This window comes from Pagrus pagrus (assembly GCF_965226575.1).
Source record: "Pagrus pagrus genome assembly, chromosome: 15".
Classification (NCBI taxonomy): domain Eukaryota; kingdom Metazoa; phylum Chordata; class Actinopteri; order Spariformes; family Sparidae; genus Pagrus; species Pagrus pagrus.
Window position 1 is genome coordinate 27,789,509 of NC_140199.1, and position 23,602 is coordinate 27,813,110.

The 23,602-nt window shown below is 42.1% G+C and overlaps 1 protein-coding gene across 1 annotated transcript; it reads right to left on the reverse strand.

Annotated features, from left to right (window-relative positions):
• Nucleotides 1-8,890: 8,890 nt before the first annotated feature.
• Nucleotides 8,891-16,057, reverse strand: fgf8a (fibroblast growth factor 8a). Its single transcript, XM_084375905.1, has 5 exons — nt 15,417-16,057; nt 15,287-15,323; nt 14,224-14,404; nt 12,321-12,427; nt 8,891-10,050 (listed from the first exon to the last, which is right to left on the reverse strand). The coding sequence occupies exons 1-5, from the start codon at nt 15,593-15,595 to the stop codon at nt 9,766-9,768; spliced, it is 789 nt and encodes a 262-aa protein (XP_084232031.1). The 5' UTR covers nt 15,596-16,057; the 3' UTR covers nt 8,891-9,765.
• Between the last annotated feature and the right edge of the window lie 7,545 nt (nt 16,058-23,602).

Consider the following 23,602-nt stretch of genomic DNA (forward strand, 5'->3'; position numbering starts at 1 on the left):
GGTAAAGTATAGTAATGTAGTAAGTAACTGGAGCAATAAGAGGCTGATATCACCTGCTGAGGCTGTCCAATCAGATCAAAAGCTGTGGGGTTAAAAGGCGCAAGATGAAAGAATGATAGTGGAGATACTAAGAGTTACAGAACCTGAAGGAAGCTAAAGCCTAAAAACAAACACAGCGGTGTCATCCATACAACAGCAAAGTGCCCTGACACTGACATGCTGCTATCTGCTAAAAAGGGGGGGGGGGGGGGTCTTCATGACTTCAAATGACCTTGTTATTCCTGATGGGATCAGACTAAGAATACTCTCCCTGTTAGCTTTCCCTGGTCAGGTTTCATGTGGGTAGAAACCAAATCCACAGCATTTCCTTTCTGTCCTGTTCAGAGGTGCTGGTTTAACAAGGTTAACACCAACATTAGAAGCATGTTTATTTCTCAACAAACCTCCTGATTCTTGAGGCAAAATGCAACAAATTACTGAGTGATTTGGCCCGGACGCTACTGAGTTTTTCCTTGAATTAGCTAGCCTCAACAGCAGCATGATGTTTCTTTCCAATTATATTAATAATTACTTGTTGTCAACATAACTTCTGGGTGACAGGGGTTGAAACTACAAAAATACATCTTCTGACTTCCCTTTAGTAATATCTCACCATGGAGATAGTTTTGTTTTTATCTGTTTTGGAGAATTTGTATTTATTTCTTTTTTCTAGTTTTGTAAGCAAATGAAAGAAAGACAAAACATATTTTGAAATCTATTTTTCTTTTATAAACACAGCTGTTTGCAGGATGCATGGCGATGAGGTAATGTATCTTTCTATGGCTATGTAAGATTAATAACTGTGGTATGTTAATGGTGAAACAACGTAAACTTTGTTTTAGTAACATTACCGTTCATACACCTAGGTTACATTACAACAAGTACAATACAAGTTAATGACAACAACATTCCTTAGTAATGTTATGAGTAACAAATGCCACATAAATTGTTACATTATAACCCAGTTGTTCTGCTGCTGCCTGACAATACAGAAGTATCTGCTGCCATACGACCAAACTACAGAGCAGCTTCTTTCCTCTGTGAGACTCCTCAATTCATCCTCAGCACGCTGCCATAAAAAATAGTTCACATTTTCAGAAGCTGTCCCGGTGGCAGGCATTAACAGTCACTGTACAGAAATAGTCTTGTTTGCTTATGTAGGTCATATGAGGGCATCAGTATTGAATTGAGACTGTTTCATACCGGTTAAAAACTCCTTGTAATATGTTTAACGTCATCTCATGTGACCTATGTGGCTACCGAGATGAGGGAATGTCTTTGAGCAAGTGCTCGACTTCAATCTAATTGGAGGAAGAGCATCAGCACACTTTGAATGTTAACCACAGTTTCTGGTATGGGGTAATTTTGGGTCTGTTTTGCTCCTGTTTCCAGCTTTGGTCCCCTTCTTGTTGGTCTGTTCAAGCTGGGTCTGTATTTTTGTACTACTCCTGTTTCAGATGTAATATTTACAGGCCAGGGACCTCAGACCTAAAATGATATGCTGCTAGTGCTACTGTAGCTTCTGAAGACAGTAAGACAGTGATGGATAGCTGACCACATACAGCTAACTAACAAACATGCTGACATTATGTAAATACTGATTAAAAGTGTGGTGTAGGTTGCACTTGTGTCAGATTTTCAGACCTGAATGATGCAGTATTTACAGTTATGACTTCACATTTAGGAGGCAAAAGGGTACTGGCAGTTTGGCCAATCATGTAAGCAGGCAATCAAACTAGAGTGCCGTGAATGTACTGGTCATGTGTTTTCATTCAGTTCGGCATTGTGCAACAGTCAATGATGGCAGAGGCATGACTGTAAATCAGAGGCAGAGTAGAATAGGTTAGTAGCGGAGCATGCTATTTAGCATGGATAAATTCTACAGAGGGTACGCAACTTTGCGTAGTGATATGTTTAACTTGTGGTCAGCTGGTTTGGTCCTGCTACAGGTCAAAGCACACAGTAATGATATGCCTTGCATCCTGGTTGTTGATTGTTATTTTCAATCTGTTGATTTGGACAAACGCTGATCAGCGAGGGTTCTCACACACATGAACCATGGAGTGACACTCCTAGACTCTGGATTTGGTCTGAATATAGCCTAAACCAGGAGTCCCAGAGGCAGCTATCGAGCTAGCAGGCTGCTCAACCCACCCAAGCGACTGGAATGATGCCTCCAGTAAGAGCTGTGGGGATGGTATGTACTGCTTGCTAGATCTGCGGTTTCTAGCAGTAAGGTGCAGACCCTTCTACCTGCCATGGGAGTTTTCAGTGTGTGTTGTGCCAGCTGTGTATATCTTACCAGACGCTAACACTAAGCTAGCACTTGACTACGTGCTAACGGCTATAAACAAACAGAATGCATACCCTGAGGACGTCTTCATTGTTGCTGGAGATTTTAATCATGCCAATCTGAAGACTGTGCTTCCAATATATGACCAGCATGTTAAATGTGCAACTGGAGGAGAAAACATGCTAGACTGTGGCTACTCTTACATCACTAAAGGATATAGAGCCTCTCCCCTCTCACGTCTTGGTCAATTCTCTCACTGTTTTCATCATTAAGAAACAGAAACCACCAGAAATGTTAAACTTGGCCTGAAGGGGCATCTCTAACAACTACATGACTGTTTCCATTGCACCAACTGGAACCTATTCTCTGATCAAGATGAAGAGGCTTATACCTACACAGTACTGTCTTGCATCATGACTTGTGTTCAAAACGTCCCCATCGACAAACACATCTGTGTTTTCCCCAACAGGAAACCATGGATACCAAAGGAGGTCCAGACCCCTTGGAAGGACTGCAACACATCCTTCAGATTAGGTGACAGAGAACAATACAGTGCTTCAAGACATAACCTGAAAAAGGCATCCAGTGTGCTAAGTCTGCATATAAGGAAAAAATTTGCGAAGACCAACTGGGATCCAACACGGATGTGGCATGGCATCCAGCATTTTACCAACTACAGGAGTAACAAAAAATCTCCTACAGACAACAATGTCTCTTTGGTTGAGGAGCTCAACTGCTTCTGTGCCCACTTTTAAACAACTTGGTCTGATAATGAAGCGGGAGGTGAAGTGAACCCTCAGCACTGTGAATGTTAGGAGGGCTGAGGGGCCAGATGGGATCCCAGGTAGAGTGATTTGGGAATGTGCCTACCAGCTTGCAAATGTGTTTACAAACATTTCTATTCTGTTCCTGTCCGTGGCTACTGTATCTACCTGTCCAAAATCCAACACAATCATACCAGTGCCAAAACAGACCAACATCGGCTGTCTGAATGACTACAGGCAAGTGGCACTCACACCTAGCATAACAGTGTTTGCTGGGTGTGAAAGACTGGTTTTAAAGCACATTAAATCCAACCTTCCTCCATACATTGACCAGCACCAGTATACCTACAGAGCAAATTGGTCCACAGAGGATGCCATCGCCACAGCGCTACACATGGCACTGATCCATCTTGACCAAAAGGGGACATATGTGAGAATGCTTTTTATTGATTACAGCTCTGCATTTAACACTATTGTCCCCAGTAGGCTGGTCACCAAACTTCTTGACCTGGGTCTCAACAACTCCCTGTGCATGTAGATTCAGGACTTTCTGTCCAACTGCCCATAGACAGTCAGACTCTGTCAACACCTCTCCTCAAGTCTGTCTCTCCTTACAGGTGCACCACAAGGCTCCACTACAATACTCCCTTTACACATATGACTGCATCTCCACACACCCTTCAAGCGCCTTACAAAAAGCCTGCCAAACTTGAGATGTGAATTGGGGTCCGCGATCCTGAGATGATGTCCGAGGGAAGGCCATGGAGCCAGAAAACATGGAGAGTGAGAAGGTTGGCGGTCTCGGAGGCGGATGGAAGCTTGACCAGGGGAATGGAGTGGACTAACTTGGAGAAGCAGTCCACTATGGTGAGAATAGTGGTGTTTCCATCAGAAAGCAGGAGACCCGAAACAAAATCCACTGCAATATGAGACCAGGGATGACTGGGAACAGGCAAGGGTCTGGGAAGGCCAGCGGGAAGATGATGAGAGGCCTTACGCACAAACAGTACAGGCCGCCACAAACTCACTCACATCCTTGGATTGGCTAGGCAGCCAGAAGTGCTGGCAAAAAAACTGAAGCGTCCGCTGGACTACAGGGTGACAGGTAAGTTTGGATGAATGGCCTCACTGTAGCACCTGAGACCGGACCTCCTTTGGCACGAACAGGTGGTTAGGTGGACCTGTACCAGGGTCAGGCTGAATATGTTGAGCCTCCCGCATGATGGTCTTGATCTCCAAAGTTGCGGCTCCGACGATCCAAGGATTAGACACCATGGGCTCGGGGTCAACTGGGAGTGAGTCGGGGGAGTAGAGATGAGAGAGAGTGTCTGGTTTACCATTACAGGAGCCTGGTCGGTATGAGAGAGTGTAATTGAAGTGACTCAAGAATAAGGACCAGCAAGCCTGGTGGGAGTTGAGCCTTCTGGCAGAGCGCAGGTGAGAGAGGTTCTTGTGGTCAGTCCAGATGAGGAACGGCTCCTTGGTGCCCTCCAGCCAATGTCGCCACTCCTGAAGAACCAAGACCACTGCCAAAAGTTCCCGGTTTCCAACGTCATAATTTCTCTCTGCTGGAGAGAGACGTTGGGAGAAAAAAGCACAGGGATGGAGCTTGTGCGTAATAGGATGATGCTGGGAGAGTATTGCTCCCATGCCAGAATCCAAGGCATCCATCTCTACCACAAACTGACGAGCCGGGTAAGGATGCAGAAGAATGGGGCCATTTGTGAATAAACCTCTGGAGCTGCGTCAGCTCCGGGAGATCAGGTGAATGGTGAGGTGGTTGAGGTTAGTTGGGTGAGTGGAGCTGCAACTCGGCTGTATTCGTGGATGAACCTTCGGTAGAAGTTGGCAAACCCCAGGAAACGTTGCAGCTGCTTACGTGAAGTCGGTTTGGGCCACTCCTCCACCGCCCGGATCTTAGCAGGATCAGGCTGAAGCCTTCCCTGGGTTACCACGAATCCCAGGAAACTAACCTCAGTGGAGATGAATTCACAATTCTCAGGCTTAATAAATAGTTTATTCTCCAGGAGTCTCTGAAGCACCAACCTCACTTGCTCAATGCGTTCTGGAGAAGATCAGTATGTCGTCCAAGTAGACAAAAAGCCAAGTATTCCAATCGTCGCCCTCCTGAATGTGAATGAGATGATAGGCGTTGTGAAGATCCAGTTTTGTGAAAATCCTCGCATGACACGGTGGCTCGAAGGAGGGATCAATCAGAGGAAGAGGGCGCTTATTCTTCACTGTGATGTCATTGAAGACTCGGTTATCAATGCAGGGGCGAAGGGTCCCATCCTTCTTGCCCACATAGAAGAAGCCAGCATCGAGGGGGCAAGGGAGTCGTTTATGTAGGAAGTGTCCAGGTTGGCCACAGCAGATGCATAGTCTATTCACCAGCTGGCGCTGACATTCCTCAGGGGTCAGAGGAGTTCTTCCCACCTGCATAGGATTCCTCCAGGACAGTAGGGAGAGCTCTGGGGATCCAGGAGGGACGTGGAGGAGTCTGAGTCCTCTCTAGAGGCTAACTCGTTCTGTACGCTGTCAGATAACCCCCGCCTATGGAGTAAGCTGCTGCTGACTGGGAGCCCTAGTGTAAGGAAAACAATCTACTAGCTTTCTCTGACCCCTGTACAGGGTGATCAAACAACCTCTGCATCTCATTAACAAAAGTGGCATGAGAATCAAGAGCTGCTGAACCCGTCTCCCATTAGGCTGTTCCCCACTGTGCTGCCTTTCCTCTCAACAAGTTCATTGTATAAGCTATCCTTGACCTATCATTTGCGTAGCTGGAAGGTTGTAAATCAAACACGTGAACATTGTAACAAAAAACGACCACTAGTAGGTCGGCCAGAGTTCAAAACAGGTAGATAACTCACAGTAGATGGTGTAGCAGAGGGGGGTGCAGGTGGTTGGGAGGTAAGCTGGTTGAGTTGGTGGCTGAGCTGAGTGATGTTTGAGCATAAAGCTTGGAGAGACTCCATTACCTCCCAGAGCATGTGTTCATGCCTGCCACTGAGGATGCCTTGTGCCTTGAATGCCAGGTGGAAGGATTCCGGATCCACTGGGTCCATTGTTGGCCATGATTCTGTTACAATGCGTAGCTGTAGTAGGACCCAGAAGTGGACAACAAGGCAGGGAGCAGTGTAGTAAGGAAATGTATTGATGCTTCACAGGGAGTATTCAGGTATGAGTAGTGAGAGGCTCAGGCTGGAGAATCTGCCGGACAGGTAGCTCACGGTGGCGCTGGTGGATAGCCTTGAGTGTTGAGCTCAGGAGAACTCAGGGCAAGGCTGTTGGCTGCAGAGGTGATGAAGGATGGGTCACTGGAAATGGAGCCACTGGTAGATGGAAACGAGGTAGATCACTAAAGGCAAAAAAGCAAAAACTAAGTCAGATATCTTTGAGACATGCACAGAGAACAACATAAGAAAACTCTTAAAGAGATTAGCACTAGCAGGGGCCATGTACCACTCAGTACTGATGAAATCATCTTGCAGCAGGTAGAGTGCTAGAGTGCTGCAGGTGTGTGTGTGTCAGCAGCTCCGGTGAGGGGAAACATCAACTCAATGGCACTGGTCAAAAAAGCTCAACAGCGGCTCTACTTTGTAAGGACACTTAAGAAAACCCACCTCTCTGCTTAGCTGCTCAAAACTTTTTTATCACTGTTCTGTAGAGTGTACTGATATACTGTATTACAACATGGTATGCAAACTGTACTGAAGCAGATAAGAAAACTCTTCAGTCATAAACACATCAGAAAATAATTGGACTCAACCTGCCTGTACTGAATGACATCTTCAGATCATGCTGCCTCTGCAGTGCCAGCAGCATTCTGAAGGACGACACCCACCCCGTCACCATTTTTTTTCTCTACTGCCTTCTGGAAGGCATTACAGAGCCCTAAAAGCTTGCACTTCGATACCAAAAAACTGTTTTTACCATCACCATCAAGAGTCATCACTGAACTGAACTCTAATAAACGTTGCCCCTCCATCCCATATACTTTATTTTTGATTATTATTAAGAGCTGTGTGTGTGTGAAATGTGTTATTTTGGCACTGCATAACATATTTCGTTAAATACAAATGTGTGCAATGAAAATAACAGCATTCTATCCTATTCTAGTATATAACTATACTTATAAATACAAATGGGTTAATTATATCTATTCTATCTTTATTACACAGAACAGATAAGTATTCATACTTTAGCTTGGTTACTGACTTGCTCAAGAGTATAATAATAGGCAGTCATCCATTGATCACAGGGTTGGGGGCTTGATTCTCAGGTACTCCTATCCACATAGAATCAAAGAAGCGTAGTAATACAAAGTTACTTGAATAAGTTTTCAGTGCACCATTCAGAGCTATTCAACATTTTGGGAAACAGGCTTAATTGGTTTCTTTGTAAAAGTGAGAAGTTGGTATCAATGTGTTATGTGTGTGAAGAAAAAAGTTGGAGTCAGGATGTAGGCTAGTAAGCCTTGCCTAGTGTAAAGACTGAAACAAGGGGAAACAGCTAGCTTGGCGCTGTTCAACATTCAAATCCACCTACTTACATCTCTAAAGATCGCCAATATCTTGTTTGTCTAATCTGTTCTAAAAATGAAATGTAAAATCAACTGTTTGTATTTTAAGGGGGAGTTACATGTTGGAACTATTTCCTGTCATGCAACACAAGGGTAACGTTGCAAATATAGGTGTTTTCATGCACATCCAGTCCAAAAAAAGCAGGTGCTGAGTTCATAGTGAGCAAAAAATGAAACAAACAAAAAAAAAACGGCTTGCACACTGCAGGGCTGCAGTATCTACTTATTTAATGCAGCAAAGTGGTGACGTTTTGAGCATCATTGCTCTTCATCAGACTCTTCATCACAAGCCAGACAAGAAATGGCATAGTAATTGTAAAGGACATGTAATACATATGTACTTTCCAGTAACTTGATTATGAATTCGCTACCTTTCAGTTTTTCAATTTAAATTTTTCTCCATGTAGTATTGAATGTGCACATATGTATAGATCATTGGTGATTGGTGGCGTCATTCATTAATCTTGTTGTATTAAATCCAAGCAGCTCATTTAGATGAGATAGACCGTGGTTGGACAACTGTCATTTATTTATTTCAGATTTTGCTGGTACAAATGTTGTGTAATATATTATATCATGAAACCAAACGTTAAAATGTTAACAATTTGTAGCAATTAACATGTGTTAACCACATTTTTATTGGCTCTATGTCAGCAGATTGTAACATGATGTGAAAACTGAGACCTTATTCATTACTCTCAGTTGACCGGCACAAGCCTGTGGTGAGGATTTGTTTAAAGCTGCTGGACTGCGGATTTCTTCGTGAAGGACTGTGAAGGATTTTCTGCAACAGTCCAAAGAATGTGACTTTATGCATGTTCTCAAGTGTCTTGTCTCAGTGCCTCTCTCGGCTCAGCTAACAGAAAGCAATAGTAGCTAACGTTAGCTTAGAAATGGAGTCCGCTAACATAAACTAACGACTGGCTTCCAGCACAGCGCAAAAACCCTTCACATTATTAAATGCTGTGTAATGTATTTGAGAGCATGAAATAAGTTATTTGTGTACACAAATTTGTTTTTTTATTTCCTCTACACCTCATAGGCTTTCTTCAGGTATTATCACACTAATGGTAAACTAAAATGTATTTACACACAGCTAAGTACATAGGCTATGAATAGACGATAAGGCTGATAAGTAAATTTGTCAGGGTTTCACAGATGGGTCCAAAGCAAGCACTTACCAAACAAGAGTTTAATATCAGTATTTAATATACATTTATTACACATTTTAAATAAATATTCCATCCTTAAAATTATTTTACACATCCTCAAATAAAAATATATTTATATATGTATAAAAACAGACATTCAGGGGCAACAAGGACACAAGAGGGTGAGCGGTAGTTGGTGTGTCGAGGGGTTCCTTACACTTCAATGCATTTTGTACAAATCAAAATTACAGTCAGAACAGGAAACCTGGGATTATCAAATATAGCTGCCACATTGTTCCATCAGATGCTATTAAAGCTCTGTTCACTTGAATTGTGTGAATAAAATACAGAAGGATCCAAGAAAGGATGCAGTATCTAGCAAAAAGCCTAAACACTTAAGTGTTGCCATCACATGCTTATGCAATGTTTACTGAACCCCAACGCTCTCCAACGCAGTGTGTGACAGTTTGTGACTCTGAACGCAGTGTTCCCTGGCAGTGCGGTCAATCAGGGCCCTTCAAGTCTCCTTGAGCAGCAGGCAAGAGTCCAAAAATTGACTCCACTGGTCAAATTGAAACAAACAAAAAAAAAAAACAACAGCACAATGCACTCTACTAAGATGTCCCCAATAAGTAAGACAATGAGTTATGTGCATCTAAAAACAAACTTTTCTATTTGTTTTTTTCTTTTTACACAGGTCAGTACTAAGTCTGGAGTACAAAAATAGATTTCTCATGTTTTTTTTTTGTCTATGAACAGGTTTTTCTTTTACTTTGAGAAAAATAGAACTACACATTAAGATATAGTAATGCTCAGTATAAAAAATGTCTCTAGAGGTTCTTTTGGAGAGTAGAGGAGTGCGTCAGCTGCTGGTAATTCAGTCAGTCTTTCAGTCTCTCCTCTTTCTCTCTGTCTTTTTTATCTTCCTCCTCCTCAGCGCCCTGACGAGTATTGCGTACGTTTAGTCCTTTGACTGAAGGGGTAGTGGATGAAGTCGAAAGGGCGGTGGTGGCTTGGATGGGCGGGCTGCTGCCCCTTTGGCAGCCTCTTCATGAAATGGACCTCGCGTTGGTGCTGGCGCGTCCGTGAGCCCTTCCTTGGCCGCCCACGGCGTGTGAAGGCCATATACCAGCCCTCGTAGCGGGCATTCCTCAGCGCCGTGTAGTTGTTCTCCAGGACGATCTCGGTGAAGATACAGTCACGGCCTTGTCCATTTTTCTGCAGACATACAGACACACAGGAAAACAGTCAGTGGGAATGCTCAGAGAAGACTCCTCGATGAAGATTTACAGATGGGAAATATCAGATGTATAAAGATTCCCCTGTGCAGCCTGCCCCCTGCATGCTGCTCACACGCGCGCACACACACACACACACACACACACACACACACACACACACACACAGCCCTCCCCTCATACATGAAGCATATGCTACAGTCATTACAGATCAGAGAGAGGGGGATGACAGTAAGCAATGACTCTTCTCCCCCTTCAGAAAACATAAAGCAGCCCTTATGGTGTCAGGAGCTGCAGGACAGATCCTCCAGCCATGAAGCCTTAATCAGCCCCTGATTGTCACTTTCACTCCTGGTTTGATCTCCTGGTGCATTTGTGGCAAAATTTAATCGACCAGGTCTGCTTAAATTAAATAACAATCAATATATCCTTAAATATACCTAACGAGTCCTCTGCTGTGATCATTTGAGGTCCTGTTAAATCAGGGTGCTGACTTTGGAGTCAACAGTGCAGCTTGGGGATGAGGAGGTAAAAGAAAAGATGGGTGTGTGACCTCCAGTTGGTGACAGAGGTGAAGATGAAACATAATACAGTTTGCATCAGTGATAACATGTACAGTAAGGTCAGCTGGCCTTTGACACAGTGCTGGCCTACTGTAACAAGCACCCACCTTTTTGGACAAAACTGTGTGTTAATAATAGTCATGATACTCCCCTGTGCACATACATACACCCGAAGACACACTTTCTGTTCATTCTTTCTCTGTACAAGACACACACGCACACACACACACACACACACACACACACACACACACACACACTGGGGCCAGGGCAGGCTGTGACTGGGCTGGTAGCTAGAGGCAGATGGTGTACGAGGCAGGGTGCTGGGTGGGTGGAGTGTGTGTGTGTGCTCGTGTGTGTTTGTGTGTGTGTGTGTGTGTGTGTGTGTGTGTGTGTGTGTGCGTGTGTGGGGGGGGTTAGCCTGAGAGTGGGGCACTGAGATAGCCTGAAATGGACACCTTCACTCACATAACAGCAACATCAGCACAGGTAAACCTGAACCTGAAGCCTTGAATTATACAACTTCTGTTTTGCAAAACAAAAATCATGTAAGGCTTCTTTGTAACTGTCATTAGTGTCCATTAGCCTCAAAACAGTCCCGTTTTCCTGGTAATAGAAGCATGAAGGAAAAACCTTACATTATATAGCTGGTCATGACAACATACATCATGCTAGAAATATATCATTATCTTCTACTATAATGATCTACAGAAAGCCAAAGCTGCTGGTGGATTTGAAGATGAGATCTGGACATTGGAATCATTCTTTAATTTTCTTATTGTCAGCAAATCCCACAAAAACACCAAACCAGAAATGGGGCAGTCCGTCTCTCAGTACTTCCTGACTTCTCTACACTGCCTGTGCAGATGCCAAACCCTTGTTTTGAGCTTTTAAATTGTGTTCTAGTCTTTAAAGAAGGCTCAGTAATTTCCTTCAACAGCTGGTCACTGTAGTTTTCAACAAATGTTACACAAACAGGAGGAAATTGTGGATTTGTTGGGGACTATTTTCAGCTGTGGACTACACATACACATTTGGTAAGAGGAATGAGCAATATTAGGGCTCGGTAATACTTGTTAGTATGATCATTTCATTGTGGGTTTTGATATTTTAAAGGGATTTGTTGAGACTAGAAACATTTAGAATATTAACAACCTTTGTTTAAAAAGAAATCAGAAACTCATGAAAGCTGAAATAGAACTATATGTTAGCTGAGGGGTAATGATGCATCTGCTGTGCAGCGATATTGAGCAATCATCCACCACTTTTGATTAGTGTGGTCATAGGGAAAGTAGTACCAGCTAGTTCAAAATAATGTTCATTTGCTCTGTTTAATGTGAATCTGACTGACCCTAAACAGGAATCTCCTGGAAATCTTCCTAAATGACTTTCCATTGTGCTCTGATGCTTCTAAAACATCTTATTTTTTCACCTTTTGAACAATGTGATCCAAGATGTTAATACCAAAGGCTTTTATATTTTATATTTATATTTCTCTGTGCTCAACAATTGTTGCCTTTAGTTTTTCCTTTACAACACAGAAGTCCACGAGACAAACTCTAAATTCTCCACTAACTCCTCTCGCTGTGCTGCTACAACCAGCCGATGACATCTTGACCTCAGCTACAATAAGGCTGCAAACCTTTTGGCTCTGCCTCTGTTGGCTGAGGTCAATATTTCTCCTCACCTTGCCGATGAGCTTCCCCCTCTTGTTCATGCAGATGTAGAAGCCCGTCTCAGCTCCCTTGATGCGCACTCGGCTCCCAAACGTGTCTGTTTCCACAATGAGTTTAGCTATAGAAATTAAACAGAAAAAGTTTGGTTAGCAACTACAGCCGAGAGCAGAATATGATTTCAGTGTGATGTCTCTCTTTGGTGCCTGTCCTGAATGAATGACTTAACAGTGCACAGAAGTTGACATAAAAGCCTCGACAACACACGCTGAAATGCTCAAGTGTGTTTCCAAGTATGCATACTCTCTCTCTCTCTCCTCACTCACACTCACCTACACACACACACACACACACACACACACACACACACACACACCAAAACCTGTGGGACCATTCCTGGGGATTTATGCTGAAATTCTTGCAAAATGATAAAACCACGTGTCTCCTGATTCTTTGAAAGCTAAAGAGACGATCCTGGCAGGCCCATCAAGAATTCCTTTTCAAATAAATCTGCATTGACCTCACACATAAAGGGTTAGGGTCATTTATCTCTATATCCTGAGAAGCACTGAAAGAAACCGGAAATACGGACAGTTCACAGAGCATGACTTAATAGATCTTTGTGCATTTACGTTGCTTTTCAAGAAGAGAAAATGAAAAGACAATGTCAGTAGATTTCTGAGTGGCAGTACATATTTTTTCAGGCCATGTCCAGTCATCAACTTATGATGTGTTTTCAATGATTTGACATTCTCATTGATATTAATCCAGAACAGTAAAAGCCAATAGCAGATGATGTTTTATAATTTCCATTTTAATCAACACTGTCTCATAAAACTGGCCCCTCTCTCTCATTTCATACAAAATGACTTCATGTGACCTTAGTAGATTCTTGAGACTACAAAAAACAAACAAACACACCGTCATCATCAAGTATCTTAGTGGACGAGGGTGTTTTTTAAGGAAGTCACTGTACTCTAAATGCAAAAAATGTATAGGCCAGTCTGGCAGCACAGCTCGACAGGCGGTTCTGAGGCTGAACGTAGAGGGGTTGGAGGTGGGGGGGAGGGGGGAGAAGGCGCTATGCAGGAAATGTTCAGGAGGTACAAGTAAGATGACTTTTAATGGCTCTTCCAGACCTGCAGGATCTCTGGAGGATCACCTCCAGCACCATCTACAATCCAACCGACAGTTTCTCTGAGCCTTTTCCCCTTCAGCAGCACAGACTGAGATCATAAGTAGTTCAGAGGTCTCAATTCAGAGATCACAGCTTTAAGAAAATGCTGCTGATAGAGGGGCTTCACCTTTGCCTGGAAATTTCAGCATCTTGATACAAGACATGACCTACTGAATGAATGGGAATACGTTTGAGATGGATACACTGATTTGCATTAGAAATATCCCTTGTTATTGAACTTGCTGATTTACACATATTAAAGAATAGAATAAAATGTTGCAGTGCCCATTTCATTTGCTTGATAACATTAGGATATTGGCATTGAGCCATGTTAGGAAAAAAATGCTTGGAATAATTTCAGTAACAAAGTAAAAAAGAGAAGAAGAAGAAATTAAGTCTGTAAACTACACTGTAAAACATCATAAAATTAGAAGAATACATTTAAATATAAAAACTGAATACTTAGATAGTACACATTTTCTGGCAAACCACAATAGAATGTGAGAAAGACGCTTTTTAAAAAGAATTAGGGGCATAAATGGAAAATTAAAGTGCCTAATTATTCTCTGCACTGGTGGGACGTTTCAAGAAAAGAAAACGTGATTATATGAAAACTAAACCTACAAAAATGAATACAAAATAAATCAAATTGATCCGTTTCCCTTTATTTAAAGCGCCTCCTCGAGTTTTCAGTTCGGGCCTAGTACAGAAGGAACTGCTGTCTCTGTTGCTTCTCTTACCGTGCACATCTCCATCCTCGGCCATGGCATTGATCTTCTTGTTGGGCAGGACCTGCACGTGCTTGCCGCTGGTCCGGCTGTACAGCTGGTAGATCCGGATCAACCTGCGGCTCACGCGGTCCGTCACTTTGCTCTGCTCGCTTACATGCTGCGTGAAATTAGGCGGGGACTGATTGGTTACCTGTCAGAAATTAGATGTCATCATAATCATCAGTATGTGTACATTTGTCTTTTTTTCTTACTTAATTTAATTTACTGACATTTAATCGTGCACGGAGACCAAAATCCGGAGTGAATTACTGAGAGTGAAGCCAATTGTGTGTCTTCTGGTTTCTGTAGGAAATGGTTTAAGCACTTAAACACAGAGGGAAAGATATCCTAACGCAGCAACAGCTTTGTTGTTGTTTTTTCCCCGAATGACAAGTGTAACAAGTTCCAGGAGAGCTGCTGCCAAATTAAATGATCAGCTTCCGAAAAAGACGCACCGTGTGATTACAGGTTGTGCGCACAGGAGAATGCGCGCCACGGCGGACAGCAGAAACACTTAATGAACGGAACGTGTTCCACTTCTTAGTCTTAACGGAAGAAGACGAGATATTGGGGCATAATTCAATTCTTATAAAGTCTGACGGTTTTTATTTTTATTTTTTTACTTCTCTCTCCGCCGCGCTCCGCTGTGATGGAATGACTGCTGCTGACGGAAACATTGGCCCTGCTTACTTTGAACCCCACGACATTTTTCACAAGACTAGCAAGCATTTCCCTCTGCCCCTGTGCCCCGCCTGTGCCCGCGCGTCCTGTGCCAGGGCCGGTATGTTCATCAGCAACCTGCCAGCAGGCCGCGCGCCCCGCTGCCCGTCTCACCGTGGGAGCCATCCGATATTTTTGTATCACATAATGTTATGCCGATCCCTCACCTTTCCTCCTCTGCGCTGTGCATCACAGCTTTGACTGCCATATGTTAAACTATTTTTGAAGCGAATCCTTCTTTTAGCGCACAAAATAAATCAGAGAAAACAATTCTAAAACATTTATATAAAGAGAAATAAAAGAAGTGACATACCTGAGCATAGTAGCAAAATACAAATACGTGTAGAAACCTGCGAAGAAGAAGAAGTACGTGCATTAAGTCACTGTGGAGCTGCATGAGGCAACATTACTAAGAGGAACAGTGACGGAGGAGTGGTACTCACAGATAGCTGAATCTGTATGGGATGGGTCGCATGTTGGATGGAGGTGAAAAGCTCTTCCACTTAATTCTGACCAGGATCCTCTGAGAGCTGCAAAGTCCACCTGATTTATAACAATCAAGTCCAGACACAAGTCCACGGAAATCCACAGAGAGGTCAGAGGTGCTGACAGAGAGGCTCATGCACGTACGGCGGACACATTCTTCATCAAATCAATGTCCATCACAGGCAACCTCCTGCTCCGCTCACACAGCAGTGATAAATGATACTTATCACTCAAATGAAGAGTGTTTCTGTAGGAAGGAGACACGCGTCTAAGTGCACTTGCAGAAGCGGAGCTGTGCGGTGAGGTGAGGTTTTGGAAAGGCGCTGCGGGGTTTGGTTCTCCTCTTTGTAAAACAAGTTTCTCCGCGCTGTCAGACCGCTCTGCTGCTTTGTAATCCCTGTGGTACTCCTTCAGGTGTGTGCGCTCCGGGCTCGGGCTCCTCACTCTCCTCACAGTAGCTCGATGCTGCTGCTCCGCTCGGCTGTGACAGGACTGCAGGCAGGACGCTCCTTCTCTCCTCTCTCTGCTCCCATCCCACACCACTCCCGTGTCAGCCTCTCGCTTGGCGCTCACACACCCCCGGTTAAAATGGCAGGCTGATCTGCAAAGAACAAGCCCCCTTTTTCTGCAGAACAAAAGCGAACAGCCCCAGCCCCACTCCCCCCTCCCTCCCCCGATTTAAAACATCTCTCTACCTGAGGAGCCCTCCACATTTGGTAGGGAAGAAGGGGCGAGGAGGAGCCTGGGCTGTCCCCCGCGCACTGCCACCGCCACAACTCTGTAGAGAACACACAACACAAAACGACCACATCTCTGCATGACCATACACACATCTGAGTGTATGAGCTGCTGGTGATGAATGGTCAGCTGTAACCTCCTGACCCTCCTGCTCAGCGCTCCTCTCCTTCATTAAAACTCACTCAGTTTTGGGATGCAGCTGGTTGAGCTGCTCAGTTTTGTGTATTGACAGAGTAAAGTTTGAGACATATTAAAGGGATTACAGGCGATTAGCGTTTTCAAAACACCCCCTCCCTTCAGTTGATAAAGAGCGCCTTATTCTGTCTCTAAAGGTTTAACTCAGCCACAGAGGCAAACAGTCCTGTGAACACTTACTGACGGCTTTATCCACAGAAACAGGCCAGATGAACTCGTGGAAAACAGCAGCTGAGAATGTCAAAGTGAATCATCACGTCATGAGGCAGACAGCAGTGGTTAAGTATGGCACATTCACACCTCACACGCTGAGTTTAAACATTAATTATCTGCAAACCGCCCCTTTATTATAGCCATCAAACGCGACCAGCAGATTTCACTGAATGACCTGACCATTAATTAGTCTTCAGTATCGGCCTCAGTGAGGACACAGAAACTCAGCGCAGTCTGATTAATAAATAATTTAATGTGTCATTAAATGAACTGTGAAGGCTTGAGATGGCCCATTGAGGACAGCACTCAGCTCTGTTTGTAGTGTAAAACCAGCCCAGGTAATTGTGCAGAGGTAAGACTGAAGGTGCAGGCCAAACAAAAGACGACTCTTTGCTTTTTTATTAGTAAAGCGTTTCTTTACGTCGACTTTACAGGCTAGAGAATTATTAATGAATAATGTTCATATTAGCAATTTTGACCAACGGTGACAAGACATGTTACAGCCCCAGCATATCAAACTGTCTCAAACAGCCTCAACCATCGGAGATGCTTTCACTGTCAGCCTGTCATACACAGTTGAGCCACCAGTGGGCGGTCCAGAGGAGATGATTAGGAGTAGTCAGGGTCAGTTGCCCTCGCATGTATGTGTGAGAGAGGATACAAGTGAAACATTTAACATGTTAAAACATATGCCATGAAGTGGGTCAGTGTGTGTTAGATGATGCGCAAAAGGTTTTTGACTAAAACCTCTAATGAATGCTATTGGAGCCTGCGTGTGTGTGTGTGTGTGTGTGTGTGTGTGTGTGTGTGTGTGTGTGTGTGATGAGTGGCAGGTAGCTGCCACTCGTACCCTGGCTCAGGGCCTGGCTGCCCTCCCCTTAACCCCAGGAGCCCTGCATCCATCAGCAGCCCTATGGGGGGCAAACACCCTTCCCCCCTCTGCTCCAACTCTACCTCTCCCTGCTCCTCCACTCATGACCACAGCATCAGCAGTGTGGGCCTATAAAAAACATATATTTACACATGAAATTAAAAATGAATTCATATTTGACAATATTAATGCTAAAGAATAGTCCATCGTTCAGATTTCCTCCAGAATCACATTCTTAATTCTCTATGTAGCATTAGTTCTTCTGTTTTATTGCAAAATGTTGCATTTTAATATGTTTTGTATGGCCACTACCTTTGTCAGATCTCTCTTGTAAACCAGATTTTGATCTCAATTGGACATCCTGCTAAAATAAAGGTGAATCTGTCAAGCCTAATCCATTATCAAACTTGATAGCCCTGTTTCACTCTGAATTTTAAACCACCCATAACAGCTTAACCGCAACTTAAGCTCACCAGACATGTAACAGCCAACCACTAAGACTAAAAGACTAAAAGACTAAGCCACATTAAAATATGATTAGATCTTTTCATTTTTTATGTTTATTGAGATCTGCATCAAATTGTAGTCACTTATAGGTACCAGCCATTCTGCAACATGACATCTACTCCATGACTGGATCCCTCCTCAGTTGCTCTTCCTGAGGTTTAATTTTCATTTCTTTATGGCTTTCACCTTTTTTTTTTTTGAGGGTCTAAGGCACACATGGGTAAAATGCGGCCAACCCCCGGACAATCTCACGTCCTCAAAAACGCTACAAATACAGTGATTCTGTGTTGCTATTTAGTTTGATTCCAACAAAGGGCACTATCTTCATTTCGATTGGACAATATGTTGACTTTTGTTCACTCACCAGTCTGTCTCGTCACACAGTCACTCGGCGTGTGGAAGTAAATGACAAAGAATTGTCTGCTGAATTGCCAAAGAAGACCATGATGGGGACAACACAGGGATTGGACCTGTACCACAGAGAGTCATGATGACTGGAGAGGCTGATCCTGGACTAAAATGCTGAACGTGATCACTGATGGATCTCCAGACTTTACTGGGAAGAACATCGGGCTCCTGCGCAGGATACAGTAAGAGAGGACAGCCCTAACCCAGATTTGATGTTCCTTCTCTGTACCATTCACCAGGAATCCCTGTGTAAATTTGTGTTGCAACTTGATCATGTCGCCGAAAGACGGTGGTGAAACTTGTGAGTTAAAAATAGAGATAGAGATATTTCTGGTGACTGTCAGAAAAGCTGATGAGTTCGCGGAGTTACAGGACCTAGACTTGTGTGTGACTTGGCTTTTGGGACAGATGTAATGGGCCATCTGAATGACCTCAATCTGAAGTCGCATGGGAAGAATTTGTTCGTGCACAAGCTGTGAGCATTCAAAACCAAGCTGACCCTCTTTTCCCAACAACTGGTCAACAAGTGCTTTGCACATTTCCCAACGTTGTCTACCCTGGATGTGACACCCTGCCACACTGACAGATACGGCACTACTCTGACAGACCTCCACACCAAATTACACCGGTGTTTCTCTGACTTTGCTAATGTTGAAGGAGAACTGCAGCTGGTGTCATCTCCCCTGTCATTTGACAGTTAGAAAGTGCCCCCAGATGTGCTACTAGAACTGATAGACATGTACAGCACGACCCTGCTCTCAAAGAAAAGTTCACTACATCCACACTGGACAACTTCTACTGCTCACCACTCAATAACCTGCGCAGGCATGCACAGAGGATGCTTGTTTTGTTTAGCTCCATGTTTGTGTGTGAACAATCTTTTTCTGTGATGAAGTCCAACAAGTCATGACTGACTGATAAGCATATGTCCTCTGTGCTGCACATTTCAACATCAGACATGACGCTTGACTTTGATGGTTTTGCAAAAACTGGTGACTGTATCAACTGTTCCCATTAGGCTAAATTACATGGGCAGGCATTGATTTTCATGTTGCTATTCATACATATCTTATGATTAATTCTCCTAGGTTAGTTATAGTTATATATGTAAAACAGAAAATAAGTTAATGTGGTCTTTTATTCATTCAGTGCCGCAGGTCTGTTCTGCATTAGGTGCTAAAGTTTGAGTCAGTTGCACAAGTGAAAACAGTACAGAAACTGATTTAAGTGAAATGAATGAATATTTCGTGAATATGACCATGCATTTATTAATACTGTCTGTGAATATTAATATTTTCTGCATTTATTGGTGTAAGTATGTCCTCTAATGTAATGTAATGGGTTTTATTAGTGATCTAGGCCTACATATCAGATAATTGGCAAGGTATAAGATATAATGTGTACCAAATTCATGTAGTTTATCATAATTCAGCACTATGTCTTTAATGTTTTGATTCAATTTCCCAATTTGAGGACCATCGCTTACATTTTGTAAGTCAGTGCGGCCCTATGGAAAAGATGTTCACCCCTGGTCTAAGGAGAAACTGACTTGACATGAAAGGTGTTGTGTTACCCTTCAAGTCATAGTCTACAACTGTGCTTTGTAATGAACCAAAATAAATGATAATTTAAAGTTTAAACTGGATGGATGGACAGTCAGTAGATGATTAACCTTTATTGTGAATGATTTATATTGATGTACAACTATATAGAAATCCTGTTTGTCTTTTTGAAACAAGTTCTCATGAATTTTGATATCGCTGTTGCAAAGAACTAATACTCAGTTGAGGTTCAAGGCCAACTGGTGACATATTCAACAATTCAACACAGCTGCATGTGGCTTATTGTAGATAATGGCTGCTCCAGCTTATCGCTGAAGGTTTAGGGACATTTTTATATTCTTCTAAAAAGATGCTAGGAATGACCAGGTGACACATGACTCATTTCAAAACAGCAGGAGTATGGCTTCCAAATCAAGCTAACCGCTTATATTTACAGATGAATTACCAGGGCACAGCGCAGCAGCTGCAGTTGTATGAAGTCAGTAGAACATCATTCCTGACAGAGAGCTGTAAGTGTTGTAGTAATAATTTTGATAAAATATGCACACAGTGTATCATGCTTCAAAACTACTGCCACTGTTCCTGCCTTTTATTCTAATGTAAAATTTCAAGCTAACGGTGTTTGAACACCTCGTGCCATGCATAACCTAGTCATGCTTATTGGTATAACCTGATGAAAGGAGACAGAGAAGTAGAGACCAAAAAAAAAAAATTCATATGGACATGACGGATGAGGACTGACTATTTTTCTTCTTCAGGTCTAAGAAGTGAACGCACCTGCATTTAATATACAATAATGAAACATCACAGGCACAGCATTATCTCCTAATTCACCCTAACCACTTGTGTAGTCTAACTGTCTATATGTGATTGGAAAGACCCTGATATGGGGGGCTCACACCTGATTGTGATGGGAGCTGAGATATCTGTACAGGAATGATTGAACTTTAAGGACAATGTAACATGGACACTCTCTATTTACTTTTTGACAGAACAGACACGGTCTATTATGCACAAAATTTGCTTTGTACTGTTAGTGGTTCATTCAAGACAGGTGGACTGATGTTAATAAGTGCTGAAGTGGTCTGAAAGAAAGAGCCAGACATTTTTAGGTTAAATTAGCTTTAAATTAATACAACATATTTATTTACATTGAGTTAAAGACCAAAGATGATTAGGTAACACTAAATTCTTGTATGCTGTTTTACAGTGTAGTGAAAGACAAAGTAGTGCTCTGTGTTGCAAAGATGTAAATAAACAATATGTATCAGGCATCTGTAACACGTTACAATACAGCACACAAAATTGTGAATAGCTACAAAAGAACTTGAGAGGTAAGAATCAGGAATGACCTGATATTTAATGAATTGTTATCAAGTAGTTCCTGAATAACTCTGGATAGATAATGATTAGTTAACTGAGAACAGACTGAGAGAAACCATAGTAATGATTTTTGTACTTTTCTGTGTGACTATGTATCTCATTAATAACACACAGTTGCTGTCAGCTCTTACTTGGTGAATTGTGTTCTGTTTTTCTGCTTTACTTTAAAAACAATTACAACCATCCAAATAAAAGCCAGAGCCGAGTAACTCTGTGGTCCTCCAGACACTTTCCCAGGGCCCAGTCATTAGGTGTGTGTGTGTGTGTGCCTTCAACTGTTTATCCATCTGGTTGAAGAGAGAGAGGGAGAGAGAGAGAGAGAGAGAGAGAGAGAGAGAGAGAGAGAGAGAGAGAGAGACTGGCATCTATGAACTTACAAACATTTCCAGTCTCAAATCCTTTGATTGCCCTGCTAGGTTTGACCAATATACCCTCCATCAATGAACATGTGCTAGTAATACCCATTCCATATGAACACCTAAACCCAATAAAGATCACCAGCAACCCCTGTTTGCCTGGATCTAATCAACACTGAGTCTGACAGTGAAGCCATATTCACCTGGTTGTTGCTGGAGATGATTCCACAGAGCATCTCATCAAGAGTTTAGTCATCTGGGGCTGTTTCTTTGAAGTGCTGACCTATATTCATTAGCCATTAGCTCCATAATGGAGGAGGAGTCATACCATTGATCACTTTGTACACTAAACAAGCATCAGCAAGACACTAAAAAATTTTCAAAGGTTAGGAGGTTATACCTCTGAATGATGTTACAGTAGTGGTAACAAACAGTAGTGTTAGCATTTTGTCCAGAGCCTTGAGTGTTTGCCTTTAAAGTGTGCAGAGGAGCAAGTGTTCTTTTTCCAGCTTGTGACCAACTTGTGTTACAATATGAGATATGTGAAAAAATCATCGAATGCATGTACACCTTTCCTGCATTTGCGGGTAGCTGGTTTCGAATGAACCTAAAATTCATCAGATAACATTTTACAGTGTTACATACTTGTTTCACATGTTTCTTAATGGACAGCTGAGAATCAGTAATAATTCCGAGGAATTTAAAATGTGAAACAGTCTGAATCATTTCACCCTTTACAAAGATATCTGATTGGCTTCCATTTTTCCTCATATATAAGTACATACAAGCAGTCTTACTCACATTAAGTGCCAGGCAAGACTCTGAAAGCCTATTGGAAATCTTAGCCATTGCTGATGTTAATTTGGCTGCCACTTCATGTCTGTCTGTCATGCAAAAATGAGTCGTGTCATCCACATACATTTGGGTTTTGACTTCAGGGCACGCAAGTGGCAGGTCGTTCACATATAAACTGATTATAAGAGGTCATAAAAATCCATGTACACACACATATATATTTCTCTTTCTTTCTTTTTCGCTTTCTTTTATTGCTATATTAATATATATTATCTATATACCTATTTATCATAGTGGTGAAAACTTATAATTTGTGAATTATATTACATCATATTATTATAATTATATGATTATGTGAATCATTTTTAATTATAGTCTATTATTTATATATTTTTTTATATTTGTTTTGTTACATTTTTTTTTAATTTATATTTATTTTTCTCTCTCTTCTTACTTTTTTATTGGTATGTTATTATCATGATTTTTGGTGTTGTTGTTGTTGTTGTTGTTGTTATTATTATTATTATTATTATTATTATTATTATTGATGAAGGTTCTCAGTCATCCAGGTCATTGTAAATCTAAGTGCTGTATCTTAGGCAACTGGACTATTATTATGATTATTAATAAATTATACTATCACTTTAGTTTTTAATGTATGATAAGATTATTGTTAATTGTACATATAGCATGATGAAAATTAAATGTTGATGATGTTGATGGTGATGTAATGATAGCAATAATATAATTGCAGTTAATGGTATCGTTACAATTTTACAAAAGAAACTGAAAATATTCTTCTTCTTCTTATTATTATTATCATCATCATCATCATCATCATCATCATCGTCATCATCATTAAAGATACTTTCTCTATTATAAATATTATCATTATAATTATAGTATCTAAACTTTACACTATTTGATTGTATACAAACAATACAAACAAAATTCACAGCACACCAGCACTGTCAGTTCTGCATCACTTGTCACTTGCTCATTTCTGCCTGCACTGTGATCAGCCAACTCCACTCACCTGTTCTCACAGCTGCTCCTCATCACCAATTGTCCCAGTATATATACCCCAGCCTCACAGAGACTCCTTGCCAGATTGT

What these genes read in the sequence shown, in the direction of transcription:
- fgf8a (XM_084375905.1), bottom strand. Translation starts at nt 15,595, where the DNA reads ATGAGCCTCTCTGTCAGCACCTCTGACCTCTCTGTGGATTTCCGTGGA. An exon ending in CCATACAGATTCAGCTATCT is followed by an intron (nt 15,324 to 15,416) that starts GTGAGTACCACT and finishes TCTTCTTCGCAG; the next exon opens with GTTTCTACACGTATTTGTAT. An exon ending in GGGGGAAGCTCATCGGCAAG is followed by an intron (nt 10,051 to 12,320) that starts GTGAGGAGAAAT and finishes GTATGTCTGCAG; the next exon opens with AAAAATGGACAAGGCCGTGA.